This window comes from Lagopus muta, chromosome 6 (assembly GCF_023343835.1).
Source record: "Lagopus muta isolate bLagMut1 chromosome 6, bLagMut1 primary, whole genome shotgun sequence".
NCBI classification, from domain to species: domain Eukaryota; kingdom Metazoa; phylum Chordata; class Aves; order Galliformes; family Phasianidae; genus Lagopus; species Lagopus muta.
Window position 1 is genome coordinate 7,470,381 of NC_064438.1, and position 27,604 is coordinate 7,497,984.

The 27,604-nt window shown below is 40.4% G+C and overlaps 2 protein-coding genes across 16 annotated transcripts in view; one reads left to right on the top strand and one right to left on the bottom strand.

Moving 5' to 3' along the window:
* Nucleotides 1-259: 259 nt before the first annotated feature.
* BTBD10 (BTB domain containing 10) lies at nucleotides 260-26,143 on the top strand. 8 transcript variants are annotated; one of them, XM_048950286.1, is made up of 9 exons: nucleotides 262-539; nucleotides 6,640-6,798; nucleotides 17,842-18,035; nucleotides 18,861-19,146; nucleotides 20,640-20,742; nucleotides 21,426-21,546; nucleotides 22,595-22,792; nucleotides 23,368-23,478; nucleotides 25,034-26,143. In XM_048950286.1, exons 2-9 carry the CDS (start codon nucleotides 6,698-6,700, stop codon nucleotides 25,342-25,344), a joined length of 1,425 nt encoding a protein of 474 aa, XP_048806243.1. In that variant the 5' UTR covers nucleotides 262-539; nucleotides 6,640-6,697; the 3' UTR covers nucleotides 25,345-26,143. The 8 variants fall into 8 exon arrangements, with proteins under 8 accessions (XP_048806245.1, XP_048806243.1, XP_048806241.1 ...); XM_048950284.1 differs by having other exon boundaries at nucleotides 262-412; XM_048950285.1 differs by lacking the exon at nucleotides 262-539 and adding an exon at nucleotides 554-758.
* Nucleotides 26,144-26,252: 109 nt separating this feature from the next.
* Nucleotides 26,253-27,604, bottom strand: part of ARNTL (aryl hydrocarbon receptor nuclear translocator like) — a 46,299-nt gene continuing 44,947 nt past the window's right edge. For all 8 annotated transcript variants that reach the window (XM_048950276.1, XM_048950278.1, XM_048950275.1 and 5 more), the window contains one exon: nucleotides 26,253-27,192. In XM_048950276.1, the coding sequence (XP_048806233.1) occupies nucleotides 27,032-27,192 (161 nt within the window). In that variant the 3' untranslated portion in view covers nucleotides 26,253-27,031. The remainder of the gene's footprint in view (nucleotides 27,193-27,604) is intronic.

Genomic DNA, 27,604 nt, shown 5'->3' on the forward strand with positions numbered 1-27,604 from the left:
GGCGGCGCTCGCTCTCCAGTGCCGCCTCTCAGCCGACACCCCGAAAGAAGGCTCCGCCCGTTCCGCCGCACACGCTCCGCGGCCGGGACCTGGATCGGGAGTGAGGCCGAAATCCGGACCGGGATTCGGAGGGGAGCGTGCGGTGCGGCGCGGCCCCGGGGCAACGGCAGCCCTCAGGTGGCCCCGGCCAGCGACACCATAGCAACGGCCGCCTCGCGCCGGAGGCCCTCCCCTAGCAACGGCGTCGCCGCGCGCCTCGCCCCGCCCCTTTCCTTTTCAAGTCTCGTGAGATCTGAACGTCCTCGTCTCTTTCTCTGCGCGTTGCTGTGGCTCTCGCGAGTGGTTGCCGGACCCGAGCCGAACGGCTGGCAGCGGTGGTGCCGTGCGGAGGCCGAGTCGCGGCGCCGTGCGGGTGAGCTGCGGCAGGACCGCGCGGAGCCGGCCCCTGGAGAGGGCTGTGTGCGGGGCTTTCGGCTCTCCCCTTGCGGTGGCGGTGCGCATCGCTGTGCCCGTGGCACGGCCGGGCTGGGACCGGAGCGGTACGTGGGTCCGCTGGGGCGCCGGGAGCGCAGCAGCTCCGTCAGGGCGGTGCGCGGGAACGGTTCTGCTCCGCGCCGCGGTTCGGTCGTGTTACCGGTAAAACCTGCGGCTGCTGTAAGGGCTGTGCCCAAACAGAGTGTCGCGTGGGGCTGCCGGGCGGCTGTCCTTACCTGTGAGCTCTCTAAGCAAAGCCCTCCCGGTTCGAACGGTTTTGTGAGGTAAATACCTTTTTGAAACTTTCTTCCCCCTGTAACCGTGTTTTGTTTACAGAAAGATTTCTCGTTTACGATCGAGCCGTCATTGCACAGCAGTGTGTCACAGTTACCCAGCGTTGCATGTTTTTCCCTTGAAGTCGCTTTTGTTCCTCACTCTTGCTTGTACATCGTGTTCTTTTCTGTCTCTGATCTCATTGCACGTATCGCTACAGAGCTTTTTTCTTTCAGAATATGGATCCAGCTCCATCTCAGGCCTTTCCCAGGGCTGTTTCCTCTGGCTGCCTGCCTGCAGTCTGCAGCCATGGATGAGCGTTGCTCTTGGTTGGTGTCCCTACCTGCTGGCTGGCTTTCAAAGGTCCAACGACATGCTTTGTGCGTTTCAGTAACCTCTTGACTGTTGCCTTTTGTTCTTATTTTTGTTCACCTCTTTCTTTGTGAATCATCTTTAGTAACTTATTTAAGTAGCTTCAGCCTTTCCTCAGAGTACCCTCCTTTTCTCTCTTCAATCTGCTGTTGGATTAGATGGCCCAGAAATACAATTCAAATTACCATCTACACATTAGTCACAGTCCTCATCCTGGTGTATTTCATTCTCATTTTCTTCTTCTCTGAACTAAAAATATGTCCCTGCATCATCTTGTGGAGGTTAACTTGAACTCATTCATATGGCTTGAAAACAAACACAGCCAAATCAAGCTGGGTGGATTTTGACTATTTTTAATTAGGGAAAACTGTTCCACTGTATTTGTTCTGCCAGTCTGCTGTTATGGATTTGTCTTCAGCCAGTCTTTCTTGTAAAACATCACAGAGATTTTTTTTTCCTGTTCAGATACATAAATCTTCCAAATCTTCTAAAATTACATCTAGCTTTGTCCCATTTATGTCTTGAAAACTCATTGTATTCTATGATGTCCTATCTGTGATCATCACTGACATGTACCTATCATGCTGTTTGAGACTGTTCTTCTGACAAATTTTTCAACATCTAGCATTTGTTCTTTCACCCAGTTTTAGTGCCAGGAAGACAGCACTCCAAAGCAGTTCTCCTATCACCCACTGAAAGCTCCCTTTTCCTTTTTAGGCACACTGGTATTTGAAAATGGTTAAATGATTTGTGTGTGGCTGACTGCTGATTACATTAGTCACAGATGTCATCACTGTTGGTTTTTCTGTCACCTGGTTCTAATTTGTATGCTTTCTTTGATTGCATGCTTGAGAACAGGGCCTCCTGTATGTGTACAGAAACATTAAATTTTCATTATGAGCCAACGTTTTTCAATATAGTTTTCATTAGTAGCATTGCTTAAATCTTGGCCTAGTATTGTTCCTTATCAATAAGTGTATGTGGCTTTGTATGTTGGTGGGCCACAGGGGATGGGAGGATTGCAGACACACGAAGTTAGGCTCTGCTGCTTCTGGTCCTGCAGTGCTGGCTAGGGTGCTGTTTTTGTGTAAAAGTTGCTTGATTTTCTCAGCATTACATATATAATGTTATATATATATGTATATATGTATTTTTTACAAACAAACCTGGGCTGACTTTACTTGCTGGATCTGAATATGGAAGAGGAAAAAGTTGCCTGCCTTCTGCTTTGTAGGCTTATGGTATCAGATAGATGTATTTTATAATTCCTGGAGGCTATAAAGTTAAAGCCTGCATGATAGTCACTGAGTATCTGTTACTCATGGTGCTATAGAAATGGAAGTATCAGCTTCATGTGACTGTTTTTATTGGTTTGGGTTTTTTGTTTGCTCTTCTTACTCATTAAAAGAAGCTTGACCTACTGGTTGAATGTCAGTGCTGTACTGCAAATGAAGTTTCTGAGCTTGTAAGTTTGACATCTCTGAGAGGAGGATTTATAAAACTATTGTATGTGTGTAGTTGTGTCTGCTGTCTGCAGTGGTTTGCAAGAAACTGACTGGGCAGGTATGGATTTCCATGACAGATGGTGTTTGCAAGTGTGCTTTGAACTGCATTTCTGAAGAAGGGTGTAATATCACTGTGCTGGCATTTCCAGTAAATCTTACTTGTTAGCTAGTTTTAGTTGGTACTTTGACTAGAGGAGGTGAACTGCACCACCACTTCATACTGAAAGTCTGAAGAATCTCAAGTTTTGAGATTCTCTCACAACTGATGCCAGGTTTGGCAACTTACCTGCTGGATTCTTCTGATGAACCTCGTTCAGCCTTACAGATTTGTTAGCTGAGGAGGCCCTGGTTACAGCTGATGAGCTGCTGAAACCTGTCCCACTTGACAAAAACCTTCTGATTGATGTTTACATCTGAATAGCTGTGAGTCTGCTGAGGTGTTGTGTTAGTTATTTTAATGCTGTATTCTGTATTGCCAGCTGGAGCAGTTAATTCTGTGTTATATGTTTGGGACAGAAGCTGGATTCTTGGGCTTCTGCTTCAAAACTTTAGGGCTGTGTTAATCATCCTCTTTAGTTAGACTCCAATGTTTTGCAACCTTTCAGATATCCTCGGTAAATATAATGTGGCTGTCTTTGAAATTTTACTGTGTCTTTGTAGCCTCTAAATTTCTTAAATGAGTGATGACTCTAGCTTCATGTTGATGGTAGCAGTTCTAAACCTGTGCTGAAAGCTTTGTAAATCAGTCTGCTTCCTGGCTTTTAGATGTACTGTTTTTCAACGTTTCTCCCTGTGCTAATTTTCCAGCATTGGCTAAGAAATCCTTAATTTGCGCCTAGACAACTGCTTATTAGAATGGTGACAGTCTAGCCAATATGACAGTGTTCTGTGATCTACTCAGGGTTTTTGGATCTAATTTTCCTTTGCTTTTATTTTTCCTTTTACTATGCTCCTTGGTGCCTTTTCATAATCAGCAGTATTTCAGGTGAAGTTGCTTGATTTCATGAAAGGCACTGGGTGGTATTCAGGGCAGTGTCCTCCAGCACCTCTTGTATTGCAGCTGAGCTCTGAAGGTTCTGCCAAAAGCATTTGCTTTAGTATAAACTACATATATTGCTGCCACTGTGAAACTACCCCTCTCCCTTCCAAAAATAAAATAAAATCATTTAAACCACAGATAAAGCATTTTCTTTTCTGAATTTGCAGAATAGAAGTGAATTTTCATTTAGAAAATGCTATATTGGTTTTGTAACATAGCTTAGTAACTTTATGCTTTGCTCTTATTTGTGGCTTGCAAAATTTGAAATAAAATTGATAAACACATTTATGATCAGCTCAAAAATGCCAGCAGTAATGATCAAGAAAAACATTGGCTTCATTATAGCAGAATATTTCTTAGAGAAGTATTATTTGTAGCTCCTGTTGAGTAGGGAGTGCAGCAGAGGTTGTTGCTTGTTTGCAGTGGTTTTTCACGTAAAGCAGGAAAAGGAAAATAGAACTGTTCAGCTGGGGCAGTCCAGTTTGGTCCTTTCTGCACATGTCATCGTCTTTTGTTTGTAGTGGTTTAAGTGCATAGCAGAGTAGGTTGAAGAACTGATCCTTCTTAAAGCATCTTTTTTATCCGTATGCATGTGAGACTATGTCCTCATGTTGACTCTTGTCACTTTCTTTACGTGAAAGATGTAGAGAAGGCAGCCAGCATGAAAGAACTTTAAGTGGCTTTAGTGTGTCCTTGCAGCTGCAGTTCTCTTAATAACAGCCTGTTTACTTATCTTTCCAGTGTCAAAGCTTAATTCACAGGCTGTTTCTTACTTCATTAAAATGAATGAGACCTTGAAGCTGGAGGACAAATTCACTGCTCCAGGAAAGGTGTGGTCCACGTGTTTGTGAGACTGTAGATGAGATAGAAGCATGTAAGCAAGGTGCTGTGAGCCTGTCTCAGGGTGCTTGGCAGTGGGGGAGCCTGGGCAGGTGGCTGCCCTCCTTGGCACCTGGGTGTTGTTGTCTTGGCAGGCAGACAGTGCAACTGTGAGCAAGTAATTGGGTGGTTCCCTTTGGGGAATGCTCTTTTCTCTAAGCTAAGTTCTAAGTTTCTAAGCTTTTTTGTTCTAAGCTTCCTTGATCCCAGCAGTAGAACTTTGGAGGGGGAAGAAGTTGGAGTGATACAGTCTAATGAACACGATTTGTTTCAATCCAGGATAAAATGTATCTTTACTTTTGTGTTGTGCTTGAGAACGGTACCTGCTGCACCTGAACTCTGAGTGATGGCTGCTGAGGGAACTCAATACTGGTTTGGTAAACCAAGCTTCCTTTCCCTTAGCTCCTTAATAATGCTCCTTCCACTCTGAAGTAGGCTGTAGACTTCTTTAAACATCTAAGCACGCTTGATAAAAGAGTGCAAATGCAATAACCATCTACATTAATGTCATGTTATCACACAGTGACTGTGCTATGGTAAAGCTTTGGTAACCTGAATTTCCAGATAATACGCAGTTAATGCTTGTTGGGACTTTCTGCATGGGAAAATTGAATGCCTGCTGTAATTCTTAATGAAATGCTTTTTTTCCCCTTTTCTGATTTCATATGGACACATGACCTTCTTAGTTTTCTGATCAAAGTGTATTGGATTATAGAAACTGTAACAGGAAAAGAAGCAGCCTTGTGTTGGAGATTGTAATATGCTGCAGCTTTAACACTGTAAGTCTTTAAGCAGCTGCCTGGTGCTTTGCAAGTCAATGGAGCTGAAGTCAAAAGGTTAAGCAAGTATCTAAATTTTGCTCATAGGAGAACATATAAGGGATTTATTATACATTAAGGGCATACTATAGATAACCTGTTTACTTATTTTAGCTGTGAAAAAATATTTCATCCTGGGCAATAGTATAAAATCTATTTTCTTTGGTAGGACTAAATTTGAAAAAAAAAACAACCAACAACAAACCAAACTAATATGCAACTAATATTTTTAAGAAACTTGTTTTCTGCTGTTCTCCTGTAATAAAAAATTTGGGGTCTAAATATAGCTGCGAGCTTTCCTTTTTTCATGACTAAAATGTCTTTATCTGAGAAGCTACAGTGTTTTACAGGAAAAGCCCCAGTTCCTTTGGGACTTGCTTCCAAAAAGGATTGAGTTGCATAGAGTGTAATGGAAATATGCTAAATATGGAGGTGGGAGCAAATGTTATGTTTCTAAAATATTTCACCTAAGACTTCAGAGAAATGTGGCAATCCTATTTATCTGTTCCTGGATTTTTCCAGATGCTTTAGAACCATCAACTGTTTACTTCTAGCTGCTTCACCACTTTTGTAAGCAGATTGCTATACACAACTGTCTTGACAAAAGTGCCACTTCCAGATATTTAGGATTGGCTGCCTTGATTGACAGTTAATAGAGTTAATTTGTCTATGAGTGAAGTTTAATGGGTATTAAACAATCTTGGATCTCAGTCAAAGCAAAGGTAGGGTTATAGTGATTTCTACTTTACCATGAAATGTTTTCTTTTTTGAGAAGTTCAGTGAAACTGGGCAGGATTGAACATTTCTAAGAATTGATGTTAATCTCCTTCTGGAGTGAAGGCTCAGATAAAACTGTTAATGATAATTATGTTCTCTTTTTGGGCAACCACTCAAATTGTAAAACTGTTGATCTCCTTTCAACACTGGGATCTTTGGAATTAACTTCATCCGTTTGGAAGAAAGCTATGATATGTTTTCCTCATGTTTTGTAGCCATTGACTTTTCTGTTTGGACCCAGTGGAATTGTGGCAAAATTAAAGCTGTCTACCAAAACTTACAGAACTATATTACTTATAGCAAACTGTTTTTTTTAGCGTAGGTATCAGCAGAATGTGTAGAAGATTGTTGCTGTGTAATGTTGAAGTCATGCTTGAAAATATCCTACGTTCTGTGGTTTTTAATTTAAAAAAGAAAACTAACAACACTAAAATGTGCATTGTCTTCTGTTATTTTCCTATGTGGCATTTTTTAAAAGGTAAACACTGCTCTCTTAATGTAGGTTGTGAGTGCTGCATGTGTGCTTTTGAGAGCAGTAGTGTGAGGAAACTTGCAGTGGAATGGCAGGACGGCCTCATCCTTATGACAGTAACTCCAGTGATCCAGAGAATTGGGATCGGAAATTGCATAATAGACCTCGTAAGCTTTGTAAACATTCAAGGTAGGTGCTGCATACAATCTCTTGCATCTCAAAACTGCATTGGAAGCCTGTTCTAAAGGCTGCTGTATCTGGTTGTGGCAAGTCCTGTCATAAATTTCGTGGTTCTTTTCTAAAGAAATGCTACTTAACTATTTTAAAAGATGTTTCCCAATGTAACTGATTTGCCAGCTTTCCCTGTCTGTGTTTGCATTTGCTTTGTGGCGTATGGGGTCTTTGTTTCATTAAGCTGAATGCCTTTTGTGTATATCAGGATACTGGTTGAGTGGCCAAATATATGGGATGCTTACTGAGATTTACTTCCTGTTCTTGGCTTTTTTAGTTGGGTACTCTGTGAACCAGCATACTTAAAATACTTGCAACTCCGTCATGGTGATGATTAATATTTGCTTGCATGCAAGTGTCACATGTTGTAGCATTCTCTTTGTAAAGCTGTTTGTCAGATCTTGCTTGCCTCTGCTTCCCCCATTGCAGGAATGTTTCCTAAGTGCTTTCTGAAGACATAATGAAGTTAATTAGTGCTTTTCCAGCATCAAGCATTCCAAAAATTATCTGAACCAAGCTATTAGATACCCAGCAAATGTATGTGAAGAGACACAGTGCTGAAAATACATATAAGCATATTTAAAAAAAAAAAAAAAGTGCATCTTTGAGGTACTTTTGCCTTTTAGAAGTGCTAAATATATCTGAAAACATCTGTTAGCTAGCTAAAATTGCTGATTTTTTTTTTTTAAGCTTTCCCACTTTAAGGATTTTAGGAAAAGAGCTAAGGAGAACATTCAGTAACAGCAATGTAATTCATGTTCTTATTATATAGATTCAGATAAGCTGTACTGTGGTGTTGCCCGAAGCATTGAACAAGCAATTAATATTGTTGGTTATTGTCCTGTCATTAAATGTTGGATAATTGAGACATCTGAGAGGCAGGGAAAAAAAAAGAATGCTTTGGTAATTAAAAAGCTCCTAGGGAGACCCAAGCAATTATAGGCTTGTTTGAGATGTTACTTTACAGTGAATAATGGAATGGTTAATGCAGAACTCCTGCTTCTCATCAGTGTGGGCCTATGCAATGCAGCTTTGTACAGCTGCTGTTTTTGTTAAGGTTAGTGTCTGGTAAGTGGTTGATCTGTGCTTCTTATTTAGGGTCAAAATGCGGTGCAGTATTGGCAAGTGAATGGTACAGTTAGCAGAGAGCACTGTATGTGAATTGAGGACTGTTCACTATCAGTGTCACAGTGTGATTGCAAATGATGACTCATTGCTGACTCTGGTTTGTGGTGCTCATCTGTGGTCCTGCACTGCCTCCCATGACTGGTGATATGCAATGCAGCCTAAAACTCATACTGGTGCAGATGGCTAATGATGGAAGGGGTAGTAAATAATGAAAAGGACTTGTTAACAGCACATGATCTGAACAGCCTGATAAATTGGGAGCAGGCAACCATGCATTCTTAATATTGCTAAATGCAAAGTTAAACATTCAGGAACAAAAAACATAGCCCACTTTGTAGACTGCGTAAACTGTGTCAGTCTCAGTATTGTAAGGAATAGGCAGGATTTAATTGTAAGGAGCTTTCTCGGTGAGCAGTTAAATAGATGTAAATCTATAGTAACATCACACGATCAAAAGGGTTAATGTGGAGTTTTCTTGAGGAAGTCTATGGCCTGTGCTTTGAGAAAGACTTGGATCACTTCGTTTAGTCTGAATTCAGGGTTCTCCCCTCAAAAGGTATGCCTCTGAAATGACTGCTGCAGAGTTAGACGTGGTTCTGGTGAGACATAGTAGGTGTTCCCAGCAAAGTGCTGAACAGCCAGCATTTCGTGGAGGCTTTTAGTACATGAGGTAGAGGGATAGTATTTAAAATAACATCATTTTCTATCAGAATAATGTAGACTCTTTTTGGAAAGCTTTGTGAATATGAAACCAAGTAATAGTCTGAGGTATAAATTAAGGAGAAATATTCTGTTACCTTGTTCCTTTGAGATCCTTGATTACTTCATCGAATCAAATTATTGGAAAATAGTGTACTTTATTTAAAAGCCTAAACTAAATAATCTGATTTTCTGTGGCTGAGTGTAGAAATGTTACTACAGTTTCTGATTTAATGGACACTTTTTTTCTCGAGAGAAATAAGTCTGAAAAATGCAGTGTGAGAAAAATGCCTTTTAAGACAAATCTTAAGGGACTGGAGGAAAATGGCTTCATTAAAAGGTTTGACTACTGCAGTCTTATTTGCTTTGCACTTTCAAAACATACCTTATTGTCATAAAAAAAAAAATACTCCAGATTTTAAAACTGTAATAATGAAATAAGAACTTTATAATGAATCTTGATGAAAGAGTAATATTTAAGATAGATGGTTAGCTTGTCACTTCTTGATGTTCTGCAGTGTTTAATCCACCAGCCTTGACATTCTTAGAATAGCTTAAATAATTGTCTGGACTTGTTGAAAACAATCCAGGAGTATGAGCCATCCTGTGTGTGAGGCTTGGTTTGTGTAGCAGCAAGGAGAGTTGTGGAGCCCTGCTTTCTTCATGGTGCCATCCGCTTGATGCAGAGGACTTGTACAAAACCCTCAAGAGGTGCTCTTATTTACCAGTCGCACAGCTCCACGTGTCTTTTTCTAGATTGAGAATCAGATGGGATTTTTGAAACCTCTAGCAAGTTGTGATGTTTTCTCTCCTTTTTCTTGTTCTGAGGTGAGCAATGCATCAGAAAACAAGAACAATTTGAGTGATCCCTAGAAAAAATTAAAGGATCCTGAGGGGATGAAATTGTGGTGTTAAAACTGAGTGCAGCTAATGATTCAATCTGTCTTGCTTGTCCAATCTATCAAGAAAACTTGGTGCTTATTCCAGTACCTAAGTAAGATGGAAGAAAACTTCCAGGAATCTAATGTTGACTGACCAGCCGCTGAGGTTCAAGTAAGGAGTCATTAATATTTTCATTGATAGGTATTGCTGGTTTGTATTTTCTATTAATTTTTTCATTGGTTAGGGTTATTAGCTTGTGTTAGTTTTTAGCTTCCAAAAGGCTTTAATTGCTGTTGGAAGACTTTCATTTTAATTCTGTTGCACTAAATACTTCATCTAGAGTAGCGGTGGAAAATCTGTCTGAAACTTTCTTCCTTCTTAAGATTTTTCCTGAATATCTTTGCTGCTCTTCTAGTCAATACCAAATGGTATTTCCATATTTTCTCACTCTCTTTAAGTACTCTTAGATTTGAAATCCTGTCTGCTGTACTGCATGAATGACCAAAACATGGCTGTGCCATGTTCTCATGACACTTGAATCTTTGGAATCTTTAAAAATATTGAACTTCTTTGAAAAAATTTCTAGAAATAAGTTACTGTGCAAATGTTGAAGGCTGAAAATTCTTGTGGCTAGTTTTATTTTTGCATGCTAGAGAAGGATGGATTCATGAGTTCTGAATGAATATGCAACTTGCCTCAGCATTTTCTAAGTATGTGACACATCCTCAGAAGTTTCTTTTTGTCATCCCTGCAATGGTATCAGAATATGTAAGGTTTTCTGCTGCAGGACAGGTTATTTTTTTCTGTTCTTATATGATTTCTGCCACTGAACGTTTTGTAGGATGCTGCAGGCTGCATACGGGTTCAGAAAGTGTTTGAATGTGATTCCTTTGAACTTCTGAAGATGGACATACTTTCCAGTCCCAAGGAAGAATACAATGCTTCTTAGCTTCTTTAACTTGGTTATTAAAAAAAAAAAAAGTCCCTTTTTGAAAATGGAGGAGGAATTGCTGGCATGTGAATAAAGGCAACCTGTTTTCTTGTACATGATGTATTTGAGTAGTTTGACAGAAGTCATGAGGTGTGGCTGTATATTTACATGAAGATTAATTCCTTGCTGCTTGAAAAATCAAAATCATTGGCAAATGAGCACACTGGATTTTTAATTGTTGTTGTTTCCTTCATGGAATGGAATGGAATTACTAAGAAATGTATTGTTGGTGGTTGATAGGGCCTGCTGAAGAATATTTAAGAATTTTGGAGCTGGAAACGTGTTTTCCTGAGCTGCTGTGTGGAACAGAGGGAAGGTGTTCTAGCACTCTGCAGTTTGAGTAGAGAATTCTGCCCAAGGGCTTTCTTCTTGGTGGCTGAGCCCCATTAGGCGTGGGTGCCAGACCTTACTTTTGCAGGGTCTTGATGGTTGTGTGTCCTGGCCTGCTGAGCAGCTTTGGGGGAGAATCAGAACTAGCGTATCCATGGCATGTTCTTTCTAGCTGAGCTGGGATAAAAAGGAAAACATGCTAGTTCTGCTCTGATGGGAAGACCACATATAGAGAACCAGCGCTGAAAGAACCAATGCACATTTGCACTTTTACTTGCTGCTTGTTGACTCTATTGCTGGAGGGAGGAAAAAGGCCTGAGACTTTTCTGTTACACTTTCTATATAGCTGCTTATAGCCACGTCTTCCGTGAGTTATTTTGACGTGAAGAAATGACTTAGAAGATGGCGATGGCTCTTCTGCTTCTGGAAGGTCATTGCACGAACCCTCAGGAAATGCTAAGAACAGAAGATTCAGTGGCTCAGGGGACTGAAATGGTGCGAAGGGAGTATTTTTCCTGCCTCACAAGAATGGTCTCCTCTGTTGAGAGTGCTGCTGCCCTGCTTTTCTAATCACGGATCTTGCGTTTCTTCTTACTGACTTCCTTTTTCTAGCAGTGGTCTTTTGCTGAAAAGCACAGTAGATATTTCCTACAATAAACTTGCTGGAAAAGGGACATTCACAGTTTAGAACATGGGGAGTGTGCTATCTTGTTCTCAGGAGGTTATTGCCATACCTGCTTGTGAGCTCAGTGGAAGGTGAATTCAATTCGAACATTAATCCAGGCAGACTTGGCAGGAAGACATCGAGTGCCCTTGAAACTGCATGTATTTGTGCAGTGTGGACGATGATGAGCACAAACGAGCTATGTGACGAGAGAAAGTTAGCAATAACCTTTCGAGATGTGTGTTTGTGTGCTGAAAGCCGACGACTTGGCAGGACCAAAAATAGCTTCGCAGATGGTGCTTGGCACGGCAGCTCGCCGCTCGTGCGCTCCTCACGCTGCCTGTCACTCACGTCGCCCAATGGCTGCCTGGGGATGCGGGACAGTGAGTGTGAGCTGGGCTGGCAGGAGGCGGTGAGGTCAGACGTCAGGATCGCACTACGCATGGCTGAGTCAGTGGCTGCGAGGAATTGAGCTGAATTAATAGCTACAGGGGGGTGCGTCTCTGAATGGACTGTGGAGCTACGATCTCTTATCCTTTGAGGGGAAGATGATGGAGGAAAAAGTATGGCTGGCTCGTGCTGCGCTGGGCTACTGAAGAGAGGATGGAAATACCAAATATGCTGAACTTAACAAGTAATGCCAAAGGATGCTGATCTGGCTTTCAAGGCTGTCTTCTTGGGAGGAACAGAATTCCTTTGTGCTCTGATTCCCAAATTATTTCCGTGCTTTTGTGTTTCCTCCCTGATAGATACAAGAGGAAGGTGTGTATGTGTTAAAAGGAATAATCTGTGGGTAATGCTCAGGAGCAGAATGAGTTAAGGGGAGAGTGCTGTCCTTTGTGTGTACTGGTCAATTTACATATCTGCTGACAAAGAACAGGCTTAGGGGGAGAAAGGGGGGCATAAGCGTTGTGTAAGTCCTAGTGATAGGAACAGAACGGATTTGATTTCATCTGATGCCTTGCAGAAGTATTGCTGGTACTTATTGTATATAGAAAGCTCTTTATCTGCGTTCTACAAGTGTTGATTATGTGAATCATCCTAGGAATGGACTGGATCTAAGTTCTTATGTTAAGATGAGTTTGTTCATATAGGTCTAGAAGATAAAGGGTGAAAAACAGGGGTAAGATCTTAACAAATAATCCAGTGCTGTGTCCTCTACATTTACGTTTAGATTTATGGCTTTTTCATGGCTGTTTTCTTTGGCTTTTATGTTAGTTTACCACCATAATTCTGTAGACAAGAGCCTGTTTTACAAATCATGTGTTTATTGGCAGTGTTCAGTAGGATGCACGCACACTTTTTGTTTTGGAATACGTGCTAATTGTTTTGGCAGTGAAATTAATTCAGTTTAATGACTTCTTTTAGTCATTAGTAATACATTCATAGCAGTATGTTATGTATAAAGACAAATGGAAGCCCTTCTTTCACCAGTGACTCTGATGCATCCTTAAATTGAAGGGCATTCACTTCTTTTAAAGAAAGCTCTTCCTTTACTGCAGAAACACAAAGCATATCAGTATGACAAGCGTGTCATTTTGATGGTACTTTCCTCCTTTACTCCATATTAAATAGGCTTCCTTAAAGCATTTAGCTTATTTGGTTTTCTTTGTTAGGTAACTGCATTTAAAGCAAATGCCTCTTCACTGTTACAAAGGCAGAGCTGTCTTTATCTGTGACTCAATAGGAAAACAAACTCATTTATTTATCAGATGTTCTTGAATGGGTGCAGTGCTGCTGTCCCAGTGTTCCTTTGGAGCCAGGAAAAGCAGTATAGTGAAATTCTGTGTAGGCTGAGTACACCAATATTCATAGGGCTGCCTTCTTTGAAGGTGATTGACAAAGCAAGGCAGCATTGACCTTCTCTTGGTAAACTTCTGTGAGCTAGCTACATAGGGTAGCCTACATGATGGTTTTTTTTCCAGCTTAGTTTTAAATTAAGTGCTGTTATTAAGCATCTAGGAATAACATTTTGCTTAAATGCTGCTTTTGTTCCTCTGTTGTATCCACAGCTTCCAAGGTGCAGTGTGCAGATGTTAACCATCTGGGAAATAGATTGAAAGCTGGGAGTTGCGAGTATTTTCTTTTAGAGAAATAGAAATCTGAAGCTATAATGACTTTCTTGGAAGCTTGTAATAATGCACTGCCCAGAACACTCTTCACTGTTGTAGGCTGACATTACAAATTAATACAGTGTGACAGCCAGGTGCTGCTTAAGACCAGTGGTTTCCTGGCAGTTTTAATTATCTGTGTCTCACTGCTGTTGGGAAGTACTGGTGTTGTACTGGGCTGCCTAATGTGTCCGTGAACAGTTTGTTCTTTCAAGTAGGGCTGCTCTGATTTTGTCGTTCCTTCTTTCGTCAGGGCAGTAGCTGCAGTGACAATGGAGAGCTCCCTGCTTCAGCACTGCTTTGGTTTGTCTGCGTTATCAGGGTTCATTACCTCCAATTTCTACCAAAGGTTAAGACTTCATCTGCAAAATGCAGTGGCAAGTCTCAGTTAGCAGTCTGAAAATCTGCTTAAAATTATTTTAAAGATACGGAGAGACAGCAAGTGTATTGGTCTGACTTGATAATGGATTAAATCAAATAACTCTTAACAAGCTTTGCATTGCTGCTGTGATGCAGAGTTTTTTGGGTTTTTTTTTTGCATTTCCCAGTGGAAACTGCCACCTGTCCCCAGTGGTTTTGTTGTGAGAGGAAGAAAATGACATTACAGACCTTCTATTAGCGGAAAAAAGTATATTTAGTAGTCTTGATGTCTTCATACTTTGTTGAACACTTGCAACTTCTTCAGCCTCTTAGTAGTAAAATATGTCCCAGGTTGTCCTTCCTTTTTGGTGGTAGCTCCCTTTTCAGGGTGATTAAACGTCTGGTACAGTGACACAGCTCTGCAGGTCCCTTTCTTTATGTTCTTTGCTCTACAATATGCAAAGCAAACAAAGGAGTTTAAATCTGAACAACATTGTATTTCACTGGTAGTATTTAGCTTGGTGTACATGCTGTAGAGCAAGAGAACTGCAGACTTCTGTCAGATGCATCTTCAATAGACCAAAGAAATACAGTGAATTTCTTCTCTGTTGTGATTCAACAGCGGTGTGTTTTAAAACCGATGCTTAAATGGCTGTTAATAAGATGAGGGAAGATTCATGTTTAAATGGTGCTTTCTCATAGAACCATAGAATGGTTTGAGTTGAAAAGGGGCCTGTAAGATCATCTAGTTCCAACCCCTGCTATAGGCAGGGACACCTCCCACCAGACCGGGTTGCTTCACAGGCCTGTGCAGCCTGACTTTGAGTGCTTCCAGGGAGGGACATCCACAGCCTCGCTGGACAACCTGCTTCAGTGTCTCACCACCCTCACAGTTAAGAATTTGTAATATCTAGTTTAACCTACCCTCTTCCAGTTTAAAGCCCTTTCCCCATGTCCTGTTGCTACATGCCCCTGTAAGTCCCTCCCCAGCTTTCCTGCGGGACCCTCCAGGTACTGGAAGGCAGCCCCAGTAGGAGCGTGGGTGTGTGGCTGAGCCTCCAGCCTCCCTCATGGGATTCTGGCTGACTCAGGATTGCTTGCTGTAGCAACTGTTTTTCTCCTGAGAGAGATTATTAACCAGGGCTCATCCCACTGCTGTGTGGACTCTGAATCACTGCTTTGAGAGTAATGCGGCTTAAGATAGTTTGCTGAATTAAGAAACACATTTTTAATTGCCTTTCCTGTTGAAAAGTAATTTGTGCCTGCACCGCCAAAATGTGTGATAGGTTCAAGTATCCTCACAGAGGTTCGGTTTCATTTTCTCTTGTATTTCCCTTAGTTAAGGAAACTAAAGCACTTGGCTGTTCAGAAATGGGCAGTCGTACGTTCTGATACCATGAAGTGCTGTATACGCGCTACTCTGGTTTCTTGCAGCGTGGCTAAAAGCATTATCAGGGCTAGGATCAAAAAGCTTTGTTAACAAAGGTGATCACGTGGCTCTCTCAGGATTTGCTGAGGTGCGCTGTCACAGGGCTGCTACGTGCGTGTTTGTGCGGGGCAGTTGGTTGCTATCATAACATCACGCTTCAGGGGCAGGAAGGCTGTGACTGTTTCTGGGGAAGTTCAGCTGTATGTTACTAATCAATTGTCATGGGTGAACTGGGTTCCTCTGTTTTGAGTTACATTTTAACTGTAGGCTACAAACTGACTGTTTCCGATGTTTTGCCATCATTTCGTACCTGTTTAGAAGGCTGTATTTCGTATACACTGCTATATGGGGAAGAAAAGGTACAGAGGTTTTCTTAAATTGTTGATGCCTTTGAAAGGCAGATTTGCCCATCCTCACCCTTGGGAACTTTTGCATATTTTACTTTTATGATGCAGAATTACCTTTCCTCTATTAGAAGAGCGAAACAGGTAAGGAGATGCATTAGCTGTGCTGAAATGTCATACATCTTTACCCAGTCAAAATAGCACTGAAGGCCCCTTGGAGAGTGCTGTTTTATTTTAATGGATGTATTTCAATCATCTTGATTCTTAGCTCATAATTCTGAGCCTTTCCAGCCATGAGCAAGGCTTGCAGTTGTTTTGCCTCGTTCAGTAGACCTTTGGCTGACTTCACAACTTCGAGATGCATGTCTTATTGCAGCATATTTTAAGCTTGGCAGGAAACAGTATTGCAGTAGATTCTCTCTGCACCAAACTCCTCCTTCGTTGGATACAAGCTCTTTCCTTCAAAATGGCGTGGGGGGAAGCTGAAAGACATATTTCTTTGTTTTCTACTAATACCCCTTTGAGGCCAATTTCAGCACTAATGTAAACTAGTGAAGATTTATCCTGTCTTTTGTTCTGATTTACATTCCTCTTCTTATCAGTCACTGATACCTGAAGTTGCAATGCGTCACGTTAGATGCTTACTTCTTGATCTAGTCTTGTGGGGAAACTTGGGGGGGTGGGGTTTGGTCATGACTTTTAAGTTACTTAAGAGGATGTTCTGCTCTACTTGCTTCTGCAGTCAGTGCTTTTTAAAGTTGTCTTTAAGTGCCCTTCTTAGCTAAGTCCTGATTCTTACCTCTTGTTCTTGAATTCTACAGCATTCCTAGCAGTGATCTTTCAGGTCTCTTGGTAAGCTGTGTGATTCACAGGCTGCAAGCAACTGGGGCATCGAGGCTCCTATGGGAAACGGTGACCCATCTTTGTCAGATGCTGTAGCTGTCCACACTTCTGTCTCAGTTACACCGTGCCTGGGGCTTCATCAAAGTTCTGCAGTTGAACCTGTTTCTTATAAAAACAAGGAGTGTTGCCATGCCTGTGCTTAAATGACAAATATCAAAGGAACTAATTTAAGAACTCTGGTGGGGTGCAAGGACACAGATGTCTGTTCTCTGCTGATATAAAATCATTTTAAAGAGTACAAATGAAAGGCAGAAGTATTTTCAGTGAAATTCAGCAGTAACTTTTGTACATTGCTGTTTAATTTTTAGGCAATTTCTGAAGGTACTGGACCTTGAAACTGAGAGGCTTTTGTTGATAGCTTTAATAACTAATTGCAAAACAGAATCAGTATCCTTGATTTAGGAAATGTAACATAACCACAGTCTAAAAAAAAATCTTAAACGGTTAATTAAAATTTGCTAGTTTGGAACAAATGTCATTCTTGTTACTGACAGCTCTAAGAGTCTCAGCTTAGATAGTACACTTCGTAAGTCTCTTACTCTATTGTTTCTTATGAGAGTAATTGACAATTTAGGAAGCACAAATGTAAACTCGTGGCTGGTATGTTTTGGTGTATTAACTGGTGTGAGGCTGACCTCCTTTTAGAGGGCAAGTTGCAAGAAAACAAGCAAGCAAACCCTGAAGAGACAAGTAAGCAGCTAAGTCTGTTCTAAAAGCCTGTACGCTGATAAATGTTTTCCAAACCAGGTTTTACTGGAAAAAAAAATAAATAAAAAGAGCCCTGCCTTTTGATTTCATTGTTCAATTACAATGCTTAACCTAACAGTAAGAATCAAAATAAAATACTCAGCTGTGCTTGACTGACTTGTTCTGGAAGGGATTTCTGTGAGTATGATTTGCCAGGCAGTCTCCAACTGATGAAACAGTGTCTCTTTGTAGATGATGCAGCAATAACCAGATAATTTGTGCTGTCAATTTAGTGTTCCAAACCATTGATTACTTTTGTGAATGTAGATATGAGTACAGCAAAGAAAGAAAATGGATGTGGATAATATTAATCTTCAGTTTATGCTCCATGTATGTGTTTTGATGTCTCTGAAATTTCAATGTACAATGTCTCAGACGTTTTGAAATGTGGAACATTTCTCTTCTGTTTCCAGCACCTCATCTCGTATTGCTAAAGGAGCAGACTGTACAAAAATGAGCCTTCATGGTGCAAGTGGTGGACATGAGAGATCGAGGGACAGACGCAGATCCAGTGACAGATCTCGTGACTCATCCCATGAAAGAGCAGAGTCTCAGCTCACTCCATGCATCAGAAATGTTACTTCACCAACAAGACAGTACCATCCTGGTGTGTTCAGATCTTTAGCATTTCAGGATTAAAATTTTTAAGTTTAATTGCCAGTTTGTTAAAGGAATACAATAGAAAGCATACAGATTTCTTGTGTGTGCCCTGGGAAGTACATTTTTTTTTCTTCCCTAGATCATAACATTTATATATTCTTACATTATGATTCTTATTTAATATAAATTGCAAGAATTATCTAATTCTCCTAAAAAGAGAATATTTTCCCCTTGGCAGGGTTTGGGGTTTAGCATTATAGTAAAAGGAAAAACTTCTCTTTTTTTAACGTAACAGAATTTGTGGAGGTTTTTTTGTTTTGTTTTTGTTTTGTTTGTTCATTTGTGTTGGTGTTTTTTTTGGTACCATAATACTAAATACAAACTGTGATGAGTAGCTCTTGTATTACGTTGAGCTGCTTTTTCAATTGTGGAATGCTAATATTTTTTTTTCTAATGAAGAATTTGGGGAGACAAGGCAGGTTTGGTGTGAACCTCTTTGAAGTTCAACAAGACCAAATTAAAAGTTTGTGCACCTGGGTAGGGGCAATCTTAGATGGCAGTACAGTATGAATGATGAATTGATTGAGAGTAGGACTTAGAGTGGTTTGGGTTGCAAGGAGCCCTTTTATGATGGCCAGACAGTAGAAACTTTGGGTTCTTATACAGAAAGTAGTTAATTTTGAATGTTTCTTTAACTAAAGAACAGCTTTTGTTGAGTAAGTCCGTCAGTTTGCCATGCTATGTTTCTGGAAACCCATAAATTGCATAGGACTCATGTAAGACTAATAGATTGTGTTGTTTTTCTTTTCCCTCCACCTCGTGCTCTCTTAAGATCGAGAAAAGGATCATAGTTCATCTCGACCAAGCAGCCCCCGCCCTCAGAAGACTTCCCCTAATGGTTCCAGTGTTAGCATGGGGAACAGCAGCAGGAACAGTAGCCAGTCAAGTTCAGATGGAAGCTGCAAGGCTGGTGGAGAAATGGTGTTTGTGTATGAAAATGGGAAAGAGGGAGCTCGGAATGTAAGAACTTCTGAACGGGTAACACTCATAGTGGACAACACCAGATTTGTTGTCGATCCTTCTATCTTCACTGCACAACCAAACACAATGTTGGGCAGGTTTGTATCTTTTCATTTTCTTAGTCTCCTACCTACAGAAGTGAGTAATTCAATATGTATATATCTGTATTTTTTAAGATAAAAAAGAACTGTTTAAAAAGCTACTGATCTCATTGCTACTTTATATTTAACACTTGATGTTATCAATTTGTAAAAGTCTTTAAGTGAAAGAGTTCTCTACTTGGCAGAGGTGCCAGTGGACATCTATTACAGCGGTTTGCAACTGCATTAACACTTCATACGAGCATATGAAATTTCCTTCTTGCTTGGCATCACTGCTGTATTCAGTCTGCCTTATGCTATCTTCCAATTTTTAACCTAATTGCTTCATAAAGCACTTCTGACATAGATGATGTTTTTCAAAAAAGCATGAAAGAAAACTTGTAGGTGTTCTTGGTGATAGTGTTTTTTCTTAATGGACCTGTCCAGACAGCATTCAAGCTCAGATTTATCTTCTAAAATGCGTTAGAACAGTGCAATGTGAAATGGGCATTATCGGTGTAACGTGTCAGTCTCACAGCAAAGAGAACTAGTGTTGCAAATGGACAGTGGTTGAATGAAAGTCCACATAACTCATGCTTAATGCTTGCTGTAGAAACTATAATAAGCAACATAACATCATGTTTTGTAGGTGGGAAGGAATGCTGTACTTTAATTGCTTGGATACTGACTGTTTTGCTATTAAAATGGGACTTTTTTCAATCCCTAATCACATAATATTTAAAAATGTATATATGAAGCTATTTGCTGAGGCATAGATAAAACAATGTATGATGAAACAATTTCGTTCTTTAAACATGCACTGTGAGGGATAAATAGTACCTTGGTTCCCTGTTTTGTGAGAAGTCGGGGGCAGAGTTGCAAAGAGCCAGAAAAACTGTTTTGTGTAAATGGTAAAGAAAATAAGTACAAATAACCTGAAGTAAATTAAAGAATTGATGCAAGGTGTTTGTAAATTTACAATCAAGTTATACATAAATAAACAGGAATGTCACAAACTGGTAATGTATCAGAATGAGGTTATGTGGTGAAACTGTCTCTTTTCTCATGTCAGCCTCCAAAGAAATGGTATTGGCTAATGCACTAGATATTTTTTTTTCTGTGTGTTGCTGAGTTATTCTCCCTCAGGGATTGGTTCAAGGCACAAATCTATTTTATCTTTTATCAGTTCAAAAGTAGGTTAATAAAAATATGGAAATACTGTTCTAAAATGCAAGCTATTTATAAAACCATTTTCCCTGGTGTCAGCTCACGGGTCACTGGGTAGGAGCTGCTTAACTAGAGTGCACTAGGAGGTAAGAGAATGGCTTCTTGGCCTTAAGCCTTTAAGCTGTTAGACTTCCATTTATTTAAATACATTTTGGCTTTAGAAGTGGTCAGAAAATGCACATCAAATCATTTGAGTACCATTTTGGACATTCTTACCTTTAAGGTTCACAAAAAAACCCAACACCTAGTAGGGAGTTCTAACTAAATTTCTTATTTTTGAGCAGGATGTTTGGATCAGGCAGAGAACATAACTTCACACGTCCCAATGAAAAAGGAGAGTATGAAGTGGCGGAAGGAATTGGGTCCACTGTGTTTCGTGCAATTCTGGTGAGTTTTTATGGAGGAAGAGGTACTAAAAGCATTGTTAGGACAAGTGCTCTACGTACTAAGGAAAGTTAAGTTCTTGAAATATTGCACTAGGTTTTGGTTGAATCTTGATATGAACTTTCCCAGGGTTTTCTAGACATGTGTGTAACACCAGGGAGAACACATGAGGCCAACAAAAAAAAAAACTGTTCATCTCCTATGGGTCTAGTTGGCCTGGTTTAGATATATTCAGCCCTTCTTGTGCTGAAATGAGGGAAAACCCAACCAGTACTTGAAGTGAACTTTATGCAGGTAATGGGAGAAAAGCAGTCTTTAATGTGAGAAGGAAATATCTTCTTATACAAGAACTAAAACTGTTAAACTGCTTTGTCAGCAGAAGTGGAATATCAAAAGCTGAGGGAAGTATACATAAAAGGCAGTATATATGCAACAAGATGACCAGCAGTAGTAGATGTTGCTTAGAAAATGATCCATGCTAGAGCTTGCTGCTCTGAAAGCAGCTATCTCAGAAACTGTATGAATTCAAGGATAATAATATTCATAATTTTTTGATGCATATTGCTTTCTTATGTTTTAGAAGGGTTTGTTGTGGAAAAATAATTTCAGCTTTGAGACTGAAGTGTATCTGTCAACAGATGTTTCAGCACATTGTTTTTTTTTGTTTGTATACTGTATTACTTCAGGATTACTACAAGACTGGAGTGATACGCTGTCCTGATGGGATATCTATTCCTGAATTGAGAGAAGCGTGTGACTATCTCTGTATCTCTTTTGAGTATAGTACTATTAAATGCAGGGATCTCAGTAAGTATGCACTTTATTAAAATGAATTGTACAGGCTAACTTAAGCAAATATCTGAAGGATTAATTGCAGATTTTTCTTTATTGAAATAAGGAACACGTCTGATACTATATGAACAAAATCTATCCTTTTTTTCTTAAAGTAGGGCTCCAAATGGATATGCAGCTTGTGAAAAATCATGTTTTAGTTATTGGAATATGTGATACTCAAATATTTTAGTGCCCTGGTTGGAAGTGTGTAATAGTTAAACTGTACTGATTTATCTGTGGTAGGGATACACTAGCATTAAGTGGTATCTTGTAGAAGAGAGGGAATATAAGTTATTCAACTCCCTGCCCACGAAAACTGAGCTGTATTGCTAGTGAAAGTAGTAGAGTTGTGCTGGTGGTGCATCATGGTTATGAGTGTGCAGTGTATGTCCAGCTGGTGTCTTCCCTGAATGCAGCCAAAGCTTTGGCCAGCAGGTCAGATCACCTGGCCATGTCTCTGGTTGCTGTGATCTTGTGGTGGCTGTGCAGTTGTAAGACATGTAAGGTATGTACAGGGCACCTGTGCCTTCACCAGCAGCGCCATGGCTTCACTACGCGTTGCCTGCTCAGTCACCTCTGTCTTAGCAGGATTTCAGAGCTGATGCTTTGAGGATTTTGAGGATTTTGGTTTTAAACTGCTGCTTATGAGAAGTGGGTGCATGCGTTACTCCTTCAGCAGCAGGCTTAAATAGTGCTGCTTTTAGGAAACCCAAGAGGCGTCTTGCGTGCAACTTCCTCAGGTTGAGGGGCAGTAAAAACATTAAGCAAGCCCACTTGGAAGTCATGCCACTGTCTACCCAGTGAATGTCCTACCAGCAGGACAGTGCTGTCGGTTAGAACTCCTGGTGCAGCTTACGGTGGAAATGGGAAAAAGTTCTGATCATATTCAAACTAATGAACTAAGTGTCTTTACAGCTGTCTGCAGTAAATACTGCAAAGTGAACAGAGTTCTGTGTTTCTTGCTCCTGCCCTCATTTCTTAACCAACTTTAAACGTATCAATGCTTTTCAAAATGTTCCAGGTGCTCTCATGCATGAGTTGTCAAATGATGGTGCTCGCAAACAGTTTGAGTTTTACCTCGAAGAAATGATTCTCCCCTTAATGGTTGCCAGTGCCCAAAGTGGTGAGCGGGAGTGCCACATTGTTGTGCTGACGGATGATGATGTTGTTGACTGGGACGAAGAGTACCCTCCTCAAATGGGAGAGGAGTATTCACAAAGTAAGTCTATTTTGTTTCTGCCTTGCCGCTCCATGGTAGTAAAAGTGCTCATCTAACTTATGTATGTGTGAGCAGTCCTAGTGATAACATCCAGATGCTTCAAAAAAATTAGCTTTGTCAGTTCTGTTCACTATTTTGCTTCATTCAAGTCTAATTAAGAAGAGGAGCTAATTTTTACTGTTAGAAGGCATTTGAGGTTTCTGACTTTGAAGGCTGAACTCCCTAAAATGTGTAAAGGAATTACATCTTACCCAAGGGAAAAAAAAATCCTTTGTTGAGGATGCATTGAGAGTATTTAGTGTGGTTTGTGAGTTCTTTTACTACATGTATTAAAAAACTAAATGATAAGAAGAATTACCAGATGTAACCAACCAGTTTCACAGTGCTTTCTGCCACTTTTTTTTCTTGTTTCTGTTTCGTGTGTTTTGAGGAGCTTTTAGGTCTTTCCCGCTCCTTCTGGAGTAACAAACAGTTATATAAAGCAGGACAATGAAAAAAGATAATGAACCCTTATTTCTAGGACCAGAAGCTGAATCATTTGAGTACAATTTTTCCTCATTAAAATGTACTTTCAGTTATTTACAGCACAAAGTTGTATAGATTCTTCAAATACATTGAAAATAGAGATGTTGCCAAGTCTGTTTTGAAGGAAAGAGGGCTCAAGAAGATCCGATTGGGCATTGAAGGTAAGGCTTTATGATCATCTGTACAGTTGAAGATACAAGGGTTGATTCACCTTGCGGGGTGGATGACATCGCTGACAGTAGATGACAACATGGCTGGGGGGAGTGGTAGTCAATAAACAACTGGTCCAGCTGGAAACCTGATTACAGGCTTGGCTGCTCCACAAGGCTTACATAGCTGCTGAGTAGCTTACATGGTTTATAGCATCTTAGGGCTGCATCTCATGCCATTCCCCTTCAGTTTTCATGAGAATCTTCTCTGTTCTTGCTCTACTTCATTTGAAGTCCTGGAGTCCTTTTACAGCTTTTATATGTTCTGTTCTTGGTCTCGTGTCTTTTTCTGGGCTCGAAATGAAAAATCTAAGTTGCATCTAGCTGTTTTCTTTTAGGAAATGCAAACCTATTAAATGCATCACTGAAGTGCAAAGAAATATTAATCTGAAATCTGGTCAGTGGAACAGGCTGCCCAGGGAGGTGGTGGAGTCTCCTTCTCTGGAGATGTTCAAGACCCGCCTGGACACCTACTTGTGTAACCTGGTGTAGTGAACCTGCTTTGGCAGGGGGTTGGATGATGATCTCTGGAGGTCCCTTCCAACCCCTACGATTCTGAGCAATTCTGTGATTCTGTGAAATAAGCACCTTGTACTTTGAGGAGGCTGATGGGTAAAAATCTCAGCTCTGGCACTGTGAAAGACAAGTGCAGTTAGTTGGCTTCGATTTTTATCATGGATGTAACAACTGGGCTGCTCTCTATTGCATTTTCTTTGATTGTTGACCCAAATATTTAAAAATACAGCCTTTTGTCACTTGTCAATTTCTAGCATTCACACACCAAGTTGTCATGGTTACGTTTGTAATTTGCCGACAGAAAGCAAATGCATCAAACACTTGTGAACTTAAAGATAAGTTCAAGTGAACAAAGCATGAGCCTCCTAGCTGACATGCCATTAAACTAGTCAAGAACTGTTTCCATCTGTAATGCTGGCTAATAACAGATTATTTTTGCTGGCATTTGTTTTAGACGAAGGGCAACAGTTTGACTCAATGCTCACACGCCGTAGTTACGTGCAACTTTCTAGTAATGAAAATTGCTGCTTAGAGCACAGGAGGAAAGGATTGGTATAAAACTATGTTTTCTTAGCTGGGGAAGCTGGGAGGATGTGAGATGAATTGCAGTGCTAGGATTCTGCTTGGGGACTTGAACCGCAGATCAAAGTGGCACTGCTCTCTAGTTTTGAGGTCTCACTTTGCAGGTCAGTATTCACAGAACAACTGGCTTTGCTGTGGAGCTTGGAGAGTTGGCTTGGAAACATCTGCATCATCAGGAGCATTGCAGCCTTTTTTATTACAGCTTGTGTGGTAGTGCAGCCTCTGTCTCTGTGTTGCCTTTGCTTATATAACATCAAGAACAGCACAGCTGAGTGTTTCCATTCTGGCTGCTGATGGTAAACAAGTGCTCATCTTCATTATGCTTCATGTGTTTCTCGTACTGTTTAGTTCAGGGTTTTCTTTCACCAGAAAGCAGTGTTAACTTCTGCCGTACTGTAATGTTTCTTAGGTTACCCTACATACAAGGAGAAAGTGAAAAAGCGACCAGGTGGAAGACCAGAGGTGATTTACAACTATGTCCAGAGGCCATTTATTCGGATGTCATGGGAGAAGGAGGAAGGAAAGAGCCGGCACGTTGACTTCCAGTGTGTGAAAAGCAAATCTATTACAAACCTAGCAGCAGCGGCAGCAGATATACCCCAGGATCAGCTCGTGGTAATGCATCCTACCCCCCAAGTAGATGAGCTGGATATTCTGCCTATTCATCCACCACCCAGTAACAGTGAGATGGATACTGAGGGACAGAACCTGCCCCTTTGATTTAGACTGGTATAAAAAATAAAGCATGCTCCATTACAGCAACCCTGTACTCAATTCATACTACACTGCAATTCCAGTTTTCTTCATTGTGTAATGGTGTTTAGGATATTGCAGTATGGACCTTTGGAAAGACCAAGGGGAGTCTCTGCTTGTTTTTGAAAGGGTACAGATAAAACATTCTGGGGTTACAGTTACATGTATTTGTTCACCGGTAGGTTTGTGATGTTGATTATTTGTATGCTGGACTGTCCTCGCTCTTAAGCCCATCAAAACTGCCAGGATGCCGGGGGCTGTGTGCGTTCAGTATTGTTACACAGGGGTTAGAATGCAGGATTTGGCATTGATAGTAGCACTTTACAAATGGTTGATAAATGGAATTCCAAGCCATTTTTTATAAATCTATTGCACAATACTAACAAAGTGCTTCTATCAAAAGTATTAACTATAAATAGTTTTGCTCTGAATAGATTGACCCTTCTGAAGTTATTGCATATGGTTGAGCACAAAACTACTTATCATTGGGTTTTTGGATTGAGGACGTGATTCAATTACCCACGTAACTCCTTGTTAAAGTTCTTCAGTGAATTTTTTCACTTGTTTGCAGCGTGAGCCATGTTCAAAAGTTGTGAACAATGGATAGGGGCTTTATCTTAAATTTTGCCTTACTTTATTATGTTCACAAGTATTTATTTACTAAATTTTTCATAAGTGTCATGAAATAGGAAAATGCAAATGGTTCATTCTTCATTTACTGATTGTAAACGAGTTTTTCATGCAAATAAAATTTCCATTATTTTAATGGGTTTGAATTATGTGCGAGTGAGATTAAATATACAGCTGATAAAATGATCTGAAATATACAGAAATGATACAGGTTCGTAAGTTGCTTTTTGCTTTTTTCAGGGTGGTTGGAGATGACTTCAAATGTAAGAGTGAAAAGTGGATATTTCCTAAAATCAGATATCTGTTGTGCCGTCTGCCTTAACTCACCTTGCTAAGGGATTTTTTGTAGTTTAAACTGAAATTTCTAAGTAATATCTTTAGGAATGCAGTGTAGTGACAGAATTCCGTAAGTGTCTGTAAGGCATTGATTTTTCTGTTTCCTTCAGAGCTAAAGAAATGATAAATAGGCAACTGCTTCTTGCATGCATCTTCAGCAGGGTTTTATCAAATTTATTTATCAAAGGAAATGCTCCATCTTAGAACAAGGGAAACATTTATTTTAAAAATATTTAACTGTCTAATACATTACACTTTAACAATATTTATAGTAAAGGATTCTTACAAGAAAGAATAAACAGCTTTATGGTACAATTAGTATAAGAAATATCCACATGGGGACTGTTTTGCAGTGTAAAAACACACCATACATCTGAAATGGTCATTTGCATATAAAAGCTACCACTGATGCCCGTGAGTTGCACAGTGATTAAAAAAAAATTCAAATAACAGAATCCAAAATATACAGGTATTGCAAGCTATACACAGCTAACCAAATCAACACGGAACACTGTAGCGGGTTATTCCACTTTGTCTGACGTTACACATGGTAAGAATGAGTTGCATTCTGATATGGCTTTTATGAAATTCATACATAAAAGCTTCTCCATCCACTGAGTTTCACAGACTGCAGAACTCCACCAATAAATGCACTTTGATATTTGGATGTTGAAGCAAGGTGCATCATTTACAAGGGCCATGGCAAATCACTGAAATCTACGGGGCCACCCAGACCTGCATCTGCTTCAAGAAGGCTCATGATTACTGCCATCGCTGCTTCGTCGTTGCTAGGGCTGCTCGATCCCTGATCGTTGTCAATCATGTCGATGCCTATGTGGGAGTTCTCCCCTGTAAGTATAAATACAATGAGTCTGGTGTCAGAAGCTGTTCTGTTTCGTTTGTTTCGCTTGCTGTGTGACTTGGAGTACCTGAACTGGCTGAGCTATTTTGGGTGTGTGATCAGATCTGATAGCCAGATGCAGGGATACAGCTGATGCCTGGTAGTCAGAGTACAAAGATCGGGTCACCTCTCAGACATGCCCAGGCTGTGACCCTGTCTCTCCTCCCAGCTGTTGAGAAGTACTCATAAAAAGTACCTTCAGACAGAGAAAAGGGGCTTCCAAATACACTTAAGCTAGCAAAGTAGGCTGCCAGGCTCCTCTGCTTGCTACCTCTTAAGGCACAGCAGATTATAAGCTTCACTGCTCAGCTATGTACTGCAGATGGTAAAGGCACATCATTGCTAACAATGGTCATCCTG

Bases quoted from the DNA above. Each gene is read 5' to 3' on its own strand.
- BTBD10 (XM_048950283.1), top strand. From the start codon at position 12,172: ATGCCAAAGGATGCTGATCTGGCTTTCAAGGCTGTCTTCTTGGGAGGA. The intron at 19,147-20,639 runs GTTTGTATCTTT...ATTTTTGAGCAG, and splicing joins CCAAACACAATGTTGGGCAG to GATGTTTGGATCAGGCAGAG. The intron at 21,547-22,594 runs GTAAGTATGCAC...AAAATGTTCCAG, and splicing joins TATTAAATGCAGGGATCTCA to GTGCTCTCATGCATGAGTTG.